General features: G+C 44.7%; 3 protein-coding genes across 3 annotated transcripts; all 3 read left to right on the forward strand.

Annotated features, from left to right (window-relative positions):
* Positions 1-1,827: 1,827 nt before the first annotated feature.
* Positions 1,828-2,622, forward strand: H6S33_001419 (uncharacterized protein; the record flags this gene model as incomplete). The annotated part of the gene is made up of 4 exons (XM_044832795.1): positions 1,828-1,841; positions 1,907-2,012; positions 2,303-2,326; positions 2,557-2,622. The coding sequence occupies 4 exons, from the start codon at positions 1,828-1,830 to the stop codon at positions 2,620-2,622; spliced, it is 210 nt and encodes a 69-aa protein (XP_044694386.1).
* A 66-nt stretch (positions 2,623-2,688) lies between these two features.
* On the forward strand, positions 2,689-4,160 carry H6S33_001420 (uncharacterized protein; the record flags this gene model as incomplete). The annotated part of the gene is made up of 5 exons (XM_044832796.1): positions 2,689-2,945; positions 3,019-3,043; positions 3,133-3,374; positions 3,445-3,823; positions 3,894-4,160. 5 exons carry the CDS (start codon positions 2,689-2,691, stop codon positions 4,158-4,160), a joined length of 1,170 nt encoding a protein of 389 aa, XP_044694387.1.
* A 9,207-nt stretch (positions 4,161-13,367) lies between these two features.
* Positions 13,368-14,627, forward strand: H6S33_001421 (uncharacterized protein; the record flags this gene model as incomplete). Its single annotated transcript, XM_044832797.1, has 6 exons — positions 13,368-13,469; positions 13,537-13,674; positions 13,726-13,821; positions 13,884-14,186; positions 14,241-14,312; positions 14,385-14,627. 6 exons carry the CDS (start codon positions 13,368-13,370, stop codon positions 14,625-14,627), a joined length of 954 nt encoding a protein of 317 aa, XP_044694388.1.
* Positions 14,628-14,874: the final 247 nt, after the last annotated feature.

Genomic DNA, 14,874 nt, shown 5'->3' on the forward strand with positions numbered 1-14,874 from the left:
CCTCCCCTACGGCAGTTTGACGTAGAGAACTTCTCTACATAGGGCGAGCAACTTGTAGAGTACCGTACCGGTTTACAAGCGGTGGTAGTCTAGGAGGTGAGATTAACGATATTAGCTATTGCAGAAGAAGAAGATCAGCACGCGACCACGGTGAGCATCCGGGTTGAAGACCGATGCTTCTCTGCGGGGGGAAGAGCGGGGGCGCGCACTTGTGCAGGAGTTGGTTAGATGGAACTGTAGATACAAGTGCTCTAGGGGATTTATTAGTTGACTGTGGGCAGGACAGGGGGAAGTTCACTCTTTTCCCGGGTTTTGGACCATTTCCCCGCAGTTGAAACGGGCGCTGGGTATGAAAATGGCATGGCATGGAAAGTAGAATAGCTGGTAGTTGAGTCTCTTTAGTTCAAACCAATTCGATTTGCTGGAGCTTCACGAGATTTACACTAGCCAATAAGGTACAAGAAGTGCAAGCGAACTGATACTAGTCCGCTAAAGAGCAAGTGAGTGAGGGCAAAGAACCGTTTAATGCCGCGATGCCGCAAAGATAAAAAAAAACAAAAAACGAACCTGGGTGCACTTTATTTCTTTCTTTTGGATCCGAGACCCTTGCCTTGCTTGCGTGGGTTAGGGCGGGGCGGTGGTACTGGTGGAACTTCCAATGGCGACGCGATGAGGCGCATCGCATCCTAGAGTATGTAGGTACTCGCTATCATCCATCAGAACCTGAAAATGCAGGTGAATAAGACAGGGATAATTTCTATGGGAGAACGGCGCCACTACATACAAATAATCCTTGTAACTGTCACTTGCATTTTCAGGTTCTTATGGATGATAGCGAGTACATGTGTTCTGGCTAGACCTTCTACTCTATCCTTGACTGGTAGAGCTCTGGCAATTGCTTTCTTTTTCTCTCTTTCTTCCTATTATTACTGCTGCTGCACAGTGGGAGCAACAGCAGTCGCCGGGATGATGAGTTTTTGCCATGTTGCGATACATACATCATGGGATATCTTGAGGTGCTGGTTTCTGTACGGTTTGATCTGATCTGCTGTGTGACTCTATTTTTGCTTTCCTTGTTTTTTCTTTTCTTTTTCGTTTACGTCTTTCTTTTTCTTTTACGTCGGTCTTGCACTTTTGCGGTGCTTATCTTAGGCGATACGACGACGTTATGCAAGGAATTGTGGCTAAGTGATTTTTATATCTAGAGACTATTTGCAACGTTAACCTGGGGAGAAATTTGTCAAGAGCGGAAATAGATTATTAACCCCCTGAGCTTGGGAGCTGTGGTAGCAACCACTGGTAACTGGTAGAAAAGTTGCAAATAGCTACATACATTTGAAAACGCACAACTCTAGTACCGCAAGACATCGTGTGACGGGGTGAAACCAACTAGATGTTATGGATTCATGTAGGAATTCGAATGTAGTTCATGTCATGCAAACTTCTGACACGCTGGGAATGATCCTCCCAGTGCTTGAGGTGCTGATGTCCCAGCGAAGAGGAGATACATACATGTACCTACATATCTATATCCAGACAAGCTCCATCCAGACCCTCATGTTTAGCGCACTAGGGCTTAAGCAATATATCAAGAAAAGGACTACACATGTATGTACCTACATGTACTAACACAGATCCCCAGCACCTAAGCGAGGGGAATTTGAGGGGGGACGGTAGGGTGGAAAGGTAATGCATGCGATGCGGTCTTCCCCCACAAGTCAAGTGCTTCTCGAGCATCTAGGAATATCCTAGCCGGGCATGCACATTTAAGCCTCTTTTTTTCCTTCTTTCCCTCTCGCTCTCTGCTCATGTTGTACGAGGTTACGGATGTCGGACAGCAGGTACCAAAGCTCTCCCTCCCTCTCTCCCTCCCTCCCTCCCTCCGTGCTGACCACGCCCTTGCAAGCTTGTGGGTGACCCTTTACCATACAGGCTTCTTAGCCCCTAGTTCTCTAGCGCTGTACCAGGTTATGGCTGCTTCTTTGTTTAAATCAGATGCCATCCCCACACTCGTCAGTCATCCCACCTACATGCCAACCCATACACACCCTAAGTTAGATAATTGCTTGGGCTAGTGGACTACATTGCAACTAACAGCCTCTTGCCTGACAACCAGACCAGCCCTTCACTTATAACGGATCGGAGGAATTTACCCCACATCGTATCAGTTATTAGAAAAGAAGGATATAAAACGTTCCTCGCCCCATGCTAGATGCTTGGTATTCCAAGGGTTCTTATAAATATCTTATTCTCTCGGGTGGGGATAATCTTTAGTGAGGGAGAAAGAATAATATTTATAAAGATAATCCGTTGCTCGATCAAATCGGTATGTGGATATTGGTTGTGGTTTCTTATTCAAGTTTACCCTATTTCCTTATAATTGTTTTTCTACTATGACAATATTCTTTCTCCGTTTCACAAAACCACCGAGCATGCCATCAACTATGTAGTGAACCCATTATCTGTTTTACTATACCCTCAATCCTCCTCCCCAATGACCTCCCTCTTTGTCCACCCACTCCTAAAAATACCACCCCTACTAATATATACAAACAGCACCCCCCATCTCCTTCCCACCTTTTTCCCTTCCCCAGAAACAAAACAATACAACTTTCACCATAGACCACCGCCGACATCACAGCACGAACAAAGAGTATCAGGAGTACTAGCAGTACTATTTTCACCACAATGGCATGGACAACCCGCGAGCTCGAGATCTTGCAGACAACATCACGAGTCTCTTCCGTATTCTCACTGCTGGGAGCCAGCTTCATCATCATCACTTTCTGCTCATCAAGGTCGTTCCACAGGCCCATAAACCGGCTAGCGTTTTTTGCGGCGTTTGGGAACATCCTGACGAACGTGGCAACGATAACATCAAGAGAGGGAATTACGCATGGGAATAGCTCAGGATTGTGTAAAGCTCAGGCGGCATTCATTCAATGGTTGGTTTTTACTTTTGCGATTGGTTGAGAGGTTTGGGGAATTGGTTGGCTGATGTGCTATGATATGGGATAGGTTTATGCCCGCAGATGCGTTATTTGTATGTTTACCCCCCATCTGGATTTGGCAGTGTTGATTGGGTTTACTCGGCGTTTATACCTTGTTGCTAACTTGGCCAATTGTCAATAGTGTCTGGCAATGGCTCTCAATGTCTACCTCACCGTCTTCAAAAAGTACACAACCAAACGTCTCAAGAATCTCGAACTCACTTATGTCCTTGCCTGCTATGGTATTCCGTTTATCCCCGCGATAGTATTCTTATTCCCCAAAGACCATGAAGGAACACCTATATATGGGTCCGCAACACTCTGGTGCTGGATTTCTAACGAATGGCAATTCCTTCGCATCGCCGGCTTCTACGGGCCAGTGTGGTACGCACCTCCTCCTTCCATCTCACTCGTTTCAATGTACGTTGCGTGATATTAACATTGGAAACCCCAGGATTGTACTCCTCTTCACCCTAATCATCTATATCCTCGCCGGCCGCGTAATCTTCAACCTCCGCGACTCGCTCCGCAGATTCGCCGGTGCCGAGCACTCAAGCTCCAGTCACACGGGACCTACTAGAGACACCCTGGGTACACGGTCATCGTCAGTGCGGCCTGGGTCGATATCTCCGGGACCGGTACATGACAGCGGGGCCCCGGCGGTGGTCAATCCGCTCACAAGCTACTCGTGCACAATATCGTCTGGTAGCGGGGGGAAGGAGCCGCCACTCACAGTTACGAGGACGAGGAATAGCGGCGTGGAGGCGAATACAGCGGCGTGGGCGTATTGTCGGTGTGCGATGCTATTCTTTTTGGCATTGATTATCACTTGGGTATGTGTGCTTTATGATTACTTAACCTCCACGTTAGAAAGCGCTTTTGCTGATTGATAATATTGTACAGCTGCCGTCAAGTATAAACAGGATATATAGTCTCATCCACCCTGACTCGACAAACTTTGGCCTCAACTTCGCCGCCGCGCTCGTGCTTCCGTGCCAGGGCTTTTGGAATGGGCTGATCTACATCGTCACCACCCTCCCAGCTTGTAAGGAGTTCATGGGAAATATATGGAAGAAGATTGTGCTGCCGTTTGAGGCAATGCAAAGAAAGCTGGCCGCTAGCAGGAGACGTTCGAAGGCGAGTAGTTTGGATTCATTGAATCCGGCTTGAGACTTTCGGAGTTCCTTATTCGTTCCTTCTTTACTATTTTTTCTCATTTTTTTTTCACTAACGGATTACTACTTATTGAGTGTCTCGGGACGGAGTGGAGGTATGCGAGTGGCACGTGCGAGATTATCTGACGATTACTGTTCCCCACTGACCCACACACACGTACGACATCATTTTCCTTTTATTTATTACTCTTTCTACTGTTATATTTCTCTGTAGCTACCTTTTAACTTACCCATTCTTTTTTTGCTTCTTATTTTATTTTATGTTATTTTCTTTTCTTTTCTTTTCATTCTTTATACCTTCCTTTCTCAACCTTTTCCTGTATAAAGATTTCTCTCTTTTTCTTTTTCTTTTTCTTTCTTTTCCTTTGTCAGGGTTGGCAAAAAGGCGTTCAAAGCGGGTATACGGGGTCGAATGGGTCTGACGGGAGGTTTGGTTGATCATGGGACGTGCGCAGGACTTTTATTCGTTAGGGGAGGGAGGCTCCTTCTTTTCTTGTTGTTTTAATGGCGGTGGTTTAAAGATAGTGACTTATTACGGTATGGCTGACTTGAAAGGCATGTATTTATTGGCTGTAATATGTAGATTTTGTAAATAGATAAGAAACAAACGAACATCAATAATAATCAGGGCTAGCTACAAGCTGTGCGAGATGTCATTGTTAAAGCTACGAGCTAGCTAGCTAGGAAAACGAGAGCAAACAAAAGGCAGGTCTACCCGGTCATGACAAAGGTAGGTACTTCTCCTAATAAACGCCTCCCCCGCGAAAAATAAAGGAGAGTTAGACCAGTACTACCTCTAGGCCTAGGCACAAGAAACCCTTATATGGATGTTGCCGCGCCCTGACCATGAAAGGTATGTACATCTATGTACGTACACTCCCTGCTAATGTTACATACTAGTTTCTATCTCACCATTGATTCCATTGCCACTCACGCGCCCCCCTCGAAACTAGTTTTTGAATCTCTGGCTTCTACTGGTCTGTATGTTATGTCTCGGCGTGCCGCTGCGTCTGCGCGCATTTTTCTGTCGAGAGTTTACCGCGATTGAATGGACGGTGTTTCTGGCGGGTCACGTGGTCCCCTTCGTCAGCGGTTCTTCTCTACTAATCAGAGCACGTAGCCTGGTGATGGGCGAAGTACCTGCAGATGGCGGTAGATCGATCCTCTTTATCATAACCTACCAGTTACTCTAGAGTACTCTACATGTACATTATACGGTTGATGAAGATAGGTATGTACATGTACCTACTCAATGTATGTACGTACCCCCACCTAATAATAATACATGTAATAATTGCCTTCTTAATGCTCTCCCACCTTCTCCCTGCACCCCCAAACCCCAAACCCCAAACCCCGGCCCCTGGCTGTCTTTCTCGAACAAACAGGCAGACAGGAAAAATAGACCCACTGGGAGGGTGACGAATTTCCGGCAGAGGATATCAGAGGCAACTTTGGTCTTGGCGGTAGTACCTACTCGGGACTCTGTGATGCCGCTGTGTCGGGACTGTAAGTTACTCCGTTTCTGATCTCCCTCCAAACACGGATACGGTGCCCGCTACGGGCCGGGGGGAGGGAGGTGGGAGGTTGATAGGCCTGTCATGTCAGTGTCAAACTTAAGTACGTAAATCAAAATTATAGAAAGTTTTTTTCTTTCTTTCTTTCTTTCTTTCATTCTTTCTTTCTTTCCCTTTCTCCATGGCTTGCGCAATATGTTATTATAATATATTTTGGTTAATTTGTCGTGTATCTCCCGCAGTACCCAATGAGGTGGCTTCCCGAAGATGGTCTCAGGCCGGACAATGTGTCAATCTATTGGCGGTAAGTAGATAGGTATCGAGGTCGCCGTAGAGTACAAGATTAAGCATCCCTGCGTATACATACACATATTTATTGCTATCGTATTGTGTACATACCGTGGCTATTGCAGATACAGTACTCTAGTGGAGATACATGTACTTTATAATTACCTGGCCATGGGTACATACACTACCAGTAGGGATCTGGAAATCGGGCATGCAGCACTCTAGTAGGTGCACTGGTAACAAGACCAAAGTCACGCCCGTCGCAACGAGCGGATAATGAGTGCAGTACTAGTGCTCAATGGCAAGGGCTGAGTTTTAGAGCCATTGGGTATCAAGGGTCAGGTATGTACCTCTAGAGAGATTCTCACAAGTATGTACCCACTCCGCCCTGACATGATGTCTTACAAGCTTCGTACCTCCTCCGGATTCCCTCTCTCTCTATCAACCTTCCAGCCCAGCCGGCCGTTCTGCATGCAAGACATCAGTAGGTACCTACCCACCCAAACAGGGGGAAACCATTTCACTAACCACAGTCTTTTCGCCGGTAAGTTCCTGATCAGCCGAGAACCGATCCTGCCATCACGCCATTCCGCAATGAAACATACAGCCTTCCAGCGAGTCAGACAGAACTGTGGCGCTGGTCGAAGTCTCGGTGCCCAAGCTTTTCTGAGACTTCCATGTTTCAGACGTGAGCCACGATAGGCTCTCAGCCCTGTTCCGCACTGACATCTTGGCATACTTTTTAAGGGTCCTCCTATATTCATAAACCACACCAGGCCACGAGGTCTCCCTGTCTTCGTTACACTAGTCTAGATGAGTAGAGGGTGGTTGACCCTCCGAGTCGACGACCTCCCTCGGAGTCCCTCCTTCTCCACCACCGATGTCTCTGTGACCCAGAACCAGAAAACGGTACCTGCTTCTACAAAAAGGAATTTAAACAAAAATAAAAACTCCGGCAGGAATCCTCCTTTTGTTGTCATGCAGCGCAGCAGGATCAAACTATATCGTCGATTGTCGAGGCACCAGAGGGTAGGCTGGATCGGGAATCCACGCTTACTTCCCCATCGAAGCTTTGCCTAAGAAGTGGGTTGCTGTTTTTGCCACGCAGCGGAATATAATCAAGATGCCCCCCTTACTTGAGTCTTGCATGCACGACTCATCACTCGGCATGAGGAAACTTAACTTGTACCCCCAGGCAGTTACACCCACGCGACAAAGATAAGTACGGTGCCTCCTCAGCTATCTATACCATTGCAGAGTGAGGTACCTCAAATAAGGGCCCTCGATCTTGCCACATACTCTGCTGGCACTGCCCGAGCAATATGTCTTTGCGCTGGTCATGATCCATATCTCAGTTAGCTTAGTCATCTGACGCTACAGCCGCTTTTGGTCTTGACTTAGTTTCGTGGTTTGTTTTTCTTCTTTTCGATTTGTGGGCTTAATGCAGTGGTTTGTTGGTCATATTAGAGGCTGTGGAGTTTGAGGTTTTATGCTAAGTATGGGCTCCTCATGTTAGCAAGTATTTGCTGGCTGACGATGCTGTGGAGTTTTGTGTGCGAATTTCGGTTTGGCAGTTAATTCTAGTTTAACTAGCCCCGATCCACTTCAAGAATAACTACGCCCTAGCCATATTCGGAATATCGCATATCACAACACCAGCAATATGTTGCAAACCATGTTTTATATTGATTTCGTTTGAAATTGCGTCTCGTATTCCATGATGAGCTCTTCTCCAACTTTATTATTATTTTAGGCACCATGAGATCAACGATATAAGGAGCCACCGACTCAATTGGAGAATTCCGATGATGAACAAGATCCAGAACTGGTTGATAAAGAATCTAACCAAACCATTCGGTATCGCATATTTCTGGTTACGAATACCCCGCACTAAGAACAACAAATTCATTCTCCAACGGGGAAAGCCAGAACAACAAAATATTTGAGTCATATCGAGAAATTATATTGAGTAGGGTTAGGGTTATTCTAAAGGGTTTCCCCGAGATTTGATACGACGAAGAGAGAGGTTTACCTCCTATGATTCGTTCCAGGATCTCGTGTAACTGACCATATTCTTCTTTTCAAGAGATACCGATTTATTACGCTAACTTTGGTTACGGGTTTGTAGATCGTTTTGATCCCCTGGGGCCGTCGCGTCAAGATTGCACAATTGTTACACTTACTTGATGCTAGTCGTCTTCTAGTCCTGTACGTAAGATGGCTGAACTGGTAGGACGAGCAGATAACCTTAGAGTATGGTGCGCACACTCTTAAAGGTGACACGGCAGGATTTGGAAGTGGAACAATTGTGAGTTTTAGGCCAATCAGAAGGCCTATTTCTAGCATTCCTGCTTTATTCCTGCCACAATTCGCTTTTGGGGGTATAATACTGTTCCATTTTGCTCAGTCTTGGCGCTTTTTACATACAAAAATGCGGAGTTTCAAACTTCTAAGGCTTCACAACTAGAATAGATATCAAAAATCTGGTCATACAAGTTAAAGTTTATCACTAGTACTACAATCTGTATGACCCGATTTTTTTTAACTTTTTTTGTTGAAAAGCCTTAGGCAATCGACTTTGCCTCATTTTTCGGTTACCTTTAAGAGCGGGCGCACCATAATAAGAACAAGGCCTCTATATTCGAAGATCCATGTTTTACCCGGTCAAAAGATCACTACCTTGCTTGATAAGGTTGATGCTACTACCGCCAAAACTCGAAAAATTGGCTATCTCCGTCCAGGGATTGCCACTTGAGTGATTGGTTGAATGGCATCGATCTGCACCAGAAGTTTCCCGTACAAGTAATTTTGATCTAGCCAATTTTTCGAGTTATGGCGGTACATTATTCTCATAAATCGACCAACAACCCAAACTAAGATTACGGACACAATGATAAGATAACAAAAGCAAACAAAAACCAACAACTCATATCCGACATATAGTACATACTAACTTAACGGTAGGCACGAGCTCAAGACACGAGGTTGAAGGCTTAATAGCAACAAGGGGAACTGGGGGCTCGATAAGATCATAACCCCGCGTCTTTTTTTTTTTTTTTTCGTTGCATGCGTCGGCCCTCGTGGGAAATGATAAATATTGCGCAATGAGCAGAAAAACAAATATTCGCTACCTAGATATGGCCCTTCCGCACACTGGGGAAACCTGGATAGCCTAGAGTTCCATTGGCGCCCGGAGGATAGGGCTAGGTTCATGGCCTTTTGTTCGTGGACGCGGGAAAGCTTTATCTTGATGTGGTATTGCGGCTATCACTCACATATCTTGAAGATCTAGATGCCTGATCGCACCCGTGAAGTCATGTGATTATCGTGTGTAATCATGGCCTGGAATATTGCTAGCTTCTTGAGACTAATCAAGAGAAATGCTATTGTTTGATAGGATAGCTAAACAAAATGAGGGAGCCTAAGGGAAACAATGATTGCTGAAGCCTGACCACGAAGAAGCCTATAGGCCTAGACTAGGAAAATTAAAAGACTTAGTAAAATAGAGTAGATATTCGATAACTTGAGTCACGCATGCGCAGGAAATCTTCCATTGAAGTGGATTCTGTGCCATGAGAATCTCTAGTTCTTGAATCAACTTCGGTTCTAGATCTCCGATTGTTTCCTCATCTGACAGTGAATATCGGTTTTTACTTCAATTGGAGAAATTGGGTCTAATAGTTAGTAAAACTTCAAATCCTCATATGGCCATTTGAACCACTTTTGCGTAAGGCTTCTTCAGGTATCAATACTTAGCTATAGTGCCGGTGAAGAAACTTTTTTGAACATGCATTTCAATAATTAGGTTAGTTAGCATATGATCGAAACTGCGTTGACTCAGGTACTTTAACGCCCGCATGGGTGTTTTTTAAAGCCTTATTTTACGCTTATATAAGCATGATATTTGCCTTTTTTGACGATTTTCTCTTATTTCTTTTTAAGGTCCTTATTAGACTATGGTTTTGATAATCTGAAAATATTTTAAGGCTTAGCGGGCTTGATCAGTCTTATTTAAGGTATTTGTGAAAAGTAAGGCTGAATAATGTTTATTCGTGAGATCAGCATGATAGCCTGATAGGTATGCTTTTACACTTATTCGCCATAGTGAATTTCGGAAATGAAGTTTTTATTAATACTGAATTTAATATGTACATTGATTTAAGACAATCTATTTAACCCACCTACCTGCCTACCAGCCTACCTGCCTACCTGCCTACCTGCCTACCTGCCTATCGACCTATTAATTTCGCTCAATTGGGTGGATTTGGTGCTCGATTTGGTGCTGTATTTGGTGCTGTATTTGGTGCTGTATTCGGTGCTCGATTCGCTGCTGCTGCTGCTGCTGCTAGGTTCGCTGCTGCTAGGTTCGCTGATTAGCTCATGTTTTGATATTAATTTTGACGATTGGGAGATTGGGGGGGGGGGGGGGATGATTAGGAGAGTAGAGGGGACGGAGGTGATAGAGAGGTAGAGGGGAGGGTATTAAAGAACAGATGGAAGAACACGGTTTAATATTTGCTAAGTGCCTAACCATAACCCAGCCTTAGCACCCGTAAATGCCTATAATCCTGATGAATTTTACTAATTCTTATTTATTCGATAAATCTAATACCAGAAGAGGTCTTAGAAGAGCTTGATTTAGAGATAATGCTGAGCAAAATGTCGTACTTTCGCCCAAAACAGGCTTATTTTTTGCTTTTTTGAGACATATGCCTTATTTAAGGCTTTTCTACGTCTTAGAGCTCAAAATAAGGCTTATTTTTTTTACCCATTCGGGCGGTAATGTAGTGTTCTAAGCCGGTTGTATCGAAATCTGATTTGAACTGTATAGACACCTTTTAGTCCTGGTCGCGATTTGGGTTACGATCCAGGTCGCAGAGAAGGTTTAACCTTGATATGAGCTGTGGATATATCGATTCAAGCGCATGCAATAGCAATCGACTTAAAATTGGTCTCAACTGCACTGCAGAACCAGTCTACATATTTGATCACCGGGATCGTGGCGGTTTGAATTGACTTCAACATAGCCCACTAGTTTGAGCCCAAACACCAGAGCCATGGTCCAGACTAAAAAATGGTGATAATAACCAAAGTCGTACGTCGGCTCAACTAGCAGGACACGTGTAATTACTGATCAACATCTGCGGCGAATGTTCTAGTGTACGTTGATCATGAATCACTCCGCATACGGTTGTTTCTCTCGCATCTTATCAACGTCATTAAACTTTTCTAAGATTAACCCCGATTTTATAGAAGGATATATCCGCCGTGAAATATATTAGGGCTGGGTAAGTCTAGCCTAGCCCAGGTGCTATTTAGATCGATCACCCAAGATGACTTCACCGAGCGCAAGCGCGAACAATTCCGCGCAAGCTAGTAACTGAACACAGTTCTTAATAGAGATTCTCTAATAGAATGATCAGCATCAAGTAAAGAAGCTCAAAATACCATTAGGTGTGTGATCCTCGCTGGATTGGTTCATGTATCCAGGTCTGTTATTAAAGAATACTGACATATCTAGCTATGTCAGTATACGCAGCTTGGAGATAGAACGAATTAAACCTATCGATCTATCTTTCAACTAGTAGACCTACATTTACAACCACTATTTTTTTAAGCTCCAATACATACCGCTTCTTTCGTATTCATTTATCGTTCGTTGTTTCTTCCTCCATGGTGATATACCTTCAGGAAGATCGGTTACCCTCGATCTCAACAAATAATCCAACCTACCGGGGAAATAAGCTGAATAGGGTGCCCAGTCAATGAAGTGGAAGATGTCCTTCGACTGTCAGAAAAAGGGCACATATTCGACGGATGGGCAGCGCAGTCCACCCAGTAATAAGGGACACCAAATTCGCAAATATTTCTTAGTGGCTTAGCTTATATATTCCAGTGCTATTACTGACGAAACTGTAAGTCGATATTACGCTATTTTGTCAATCTTCATATGCATAATTACCCGTTGTTGGAACAATAACCGGTTTTTCCTGCAATATGGTCTAGTCGATGCCGGCCCGGGGCGGAGTTTTTCAATGGACGGACCGTAGTTTTGAATATGGAATATTATGTCGCTGATCGCTACCGGTGAGATCTTTTGCGTAACTATATATGACCAATATGCGACAAGGAGAGTTTTATGAAAACTTGGGCCTGAATTAGGGCTATTTGTTGTGGTGGCAGGGTCCTGTGCATGTAGCATGCGCGCGCATGTGTGGGCCACGATCGATATCCCTAGCCCATGGCCCATCGTACCGCGCACATGCACAGAAAGCACCAAGTCACTATTCTCAAGCGGAAGAAATGGTCACGAAAAGATACTTGAGATCCTTGATCAGTTTAAGCTACAGTATCTGGAAACTACATTGGGGGCCGAGACAGAGGGCGTTTGTGGGAACCCGCGACATGTGTGGTTTCATACTGGTGTCATTATTGGCCTGGGGATATCACGACAACAGAACTCAAGAATATAAAGACTGTTACTTGTATCTGATAATTTGTCTTCTAGCGAATCTTTTCTGTGCATCTATTTCCACATATACACCCTAACCTTATACTAAAGCCAAAAACCAATACCTTTCGAGTTCAACTCATTAATACACACATATATAACCGGCACCCAATATTAAACATTACCATCAAATGCTATCTACTATTTCTCTTTTTCTCCTCATTCAAGCTTTCGTCACCCCATCTCTTACCCTATCCCTCAATCGCCGAGCCAATACCTCCGTCAATCCCGCCGCTATCTCTTCCTCAACCTGTACCGACCCCTCTACGTAAAGCCTACTCACACTCGCCCGCCCACCCCACAAAACCACGCAGCCCAATTCACAAATAACCTAGAGCTAACCTGATGCTAGAACTCTCGACTCCCATGATATCAATGTTGCCACGCTCGCAATCTGCGGTGGTATCGCCGGCGCAATAACAAAATGCCAAGGCTCACCGGCGAGCACCAGCGGTGCCAGTGGGACCGCAAGATTCGACCTTACGACAACAGTGGCGGGCGCAACAATTAACGTATCTAAGGGTAGATGGGAGGGGTGTATAAGGGCAGCTAGAGCAGTGTGTGGGGATAGCCCATTTGAAGCAGTGTGTGTAGGCGGGGCGAGTGAAGGGGATGTGAACTTTGTACTGAGCGCAAACTCATGAGTGACTTTCGAGAACTTTATATAGCTGTTAGGCATAGATGCAGGTCATTGCAATTGGTTTATATAATTAAAGGTACTAAAGGTGCCCGTGCGTGACTACTTCAATTAATCCAATTGATTGTAACACAAAAACCCTATCTTATCGATCTAATCTAATATCTTATCGCCTCTTCCCCACCATAACCACATGAATTGACCTCGGTGCTGTGCTGGTACCATGCATCTAACCTACTTCTTCAGACAACAATGGCTAGCGATTCAGACGACTCTCTCCTCATCTGCACAGCTTGCGGGACTCAATTCGACACCGATGACCGTACTTCCCTCACCAAGTGCCGTATCTGTGATGTATGCTCCTGCCCCCACGTTACACATTCTTCGTCTTGCTAGCTATTCTAAACAGCCATGCATGTAGGACCCCCGTCAGTTCGTCCCTCCCAGTGGACAAACTTTTACCACCCTAGGTGATCTCAAATACTCAGGCAATTACTGTAACAACACTGCGAGAGATCCTGAGAATAATCTGATCATCTCAATTTGGACCGAACCAAAGGTGGCGCATTCATCCTAGGCATTTGAACATATTTTGGCTCATATTTAACAGTTTGCGATTGGGCAACGGGCGTTTCTCATACAAACCGAAAGGGGCAATATTCTCTGGGACCTGATCGCCTACCTTGACCAAGACACTATTGATATGGTAGCTTACCCAATAAATATCTTCCTTGGAAGCCCTTAAGATTAACATTATCACCTGCACAGATAGATATCCTTGGCGGCCTGAAAGCGATTATAATATCTCACCCCCATTATTATACTACATACGCAGTGTGGGCTCGTACCTTTAATTGCCCAGTTTATATAGCCAGTGAAGATTATCCTTGGCTCTGCCGGCACGACGATACAATATCATTCGGAAAGATAAATACCCCCACTTTCCAGCCTCTGCGAGATTATAGTGGTCTCGTAGCTATCAAAGTTGGTGGCCATTTTCCAGGGAGTATGGTGCTACATTACAAGCCCGGGGCTGTGCTGTTTATTGCGGATTCGATTGTGACTGTGCCTGTATGTTTCCCCATGTGATGTCGTGTAAACGGACGTGTGTTTATGATAATCTAGTCTGCTCTTTATCACGTGGACCGACTTCCAGGGACTGCAACCTACAGTTTCATGTGGTCTATTCCGAACATGGTATTCACGCTTTTCCTATCCAGGCCTTACCACTTGCTGATCATTTACCCTTCTGATTCGCGAATCCGGTAGATCCCATTACCGCCTAGCAAGATCATGAAAATTATAAAGCGCTTGGAAGGATATCAATACAAATCAACATTTGGTGCCTTTAACGGATTAGATGTGAGGACGTCTGCCGAAAGTGGCAGTGTGATGAAACGGATGGTTGATAGCGCCAAAATCGCGGTTGGAGCTATGTTGGAGTGGGACAAAGACAAATTGGATACGAAATGGGAGGAACTTTGGCGTTTGGAGAATACGGAACGCATTTGAACAAGGTATAAAACCCCCTGTCTCATTTTTAAGAAATACACCCGCTCTATTCATGGATTATCACTCGGTAAATCACAGATAGCTAGAAAACACGTTCATTTAATTATTTTATTCGTTATGTCCAAACGAGCACGTACGTCAATAGAAAACTCACTTCGCGAGAAGATGTTAGATCATTTTTATTTGAAACAGACAAAAAGGCGTAGTACAAGAAAGAAACCAAGAGGATATGTAGGGAAAGTGCGAG

The sequence above is a fragment of the Morchella sextelata genome, assembly GCF_020137385.1.
Source record: "Morchella sextelata strain SCLS chromosome Unknown scls_10, whole genome shotgun sequence".
Classification (NCBI taxonomy): domain Eukaryota; kingdom Fungi; phylum Ascomycota; class Pezizomycetes; order Pezizales; family Morchellaceae; genus Morchella; species Morchella sextelata.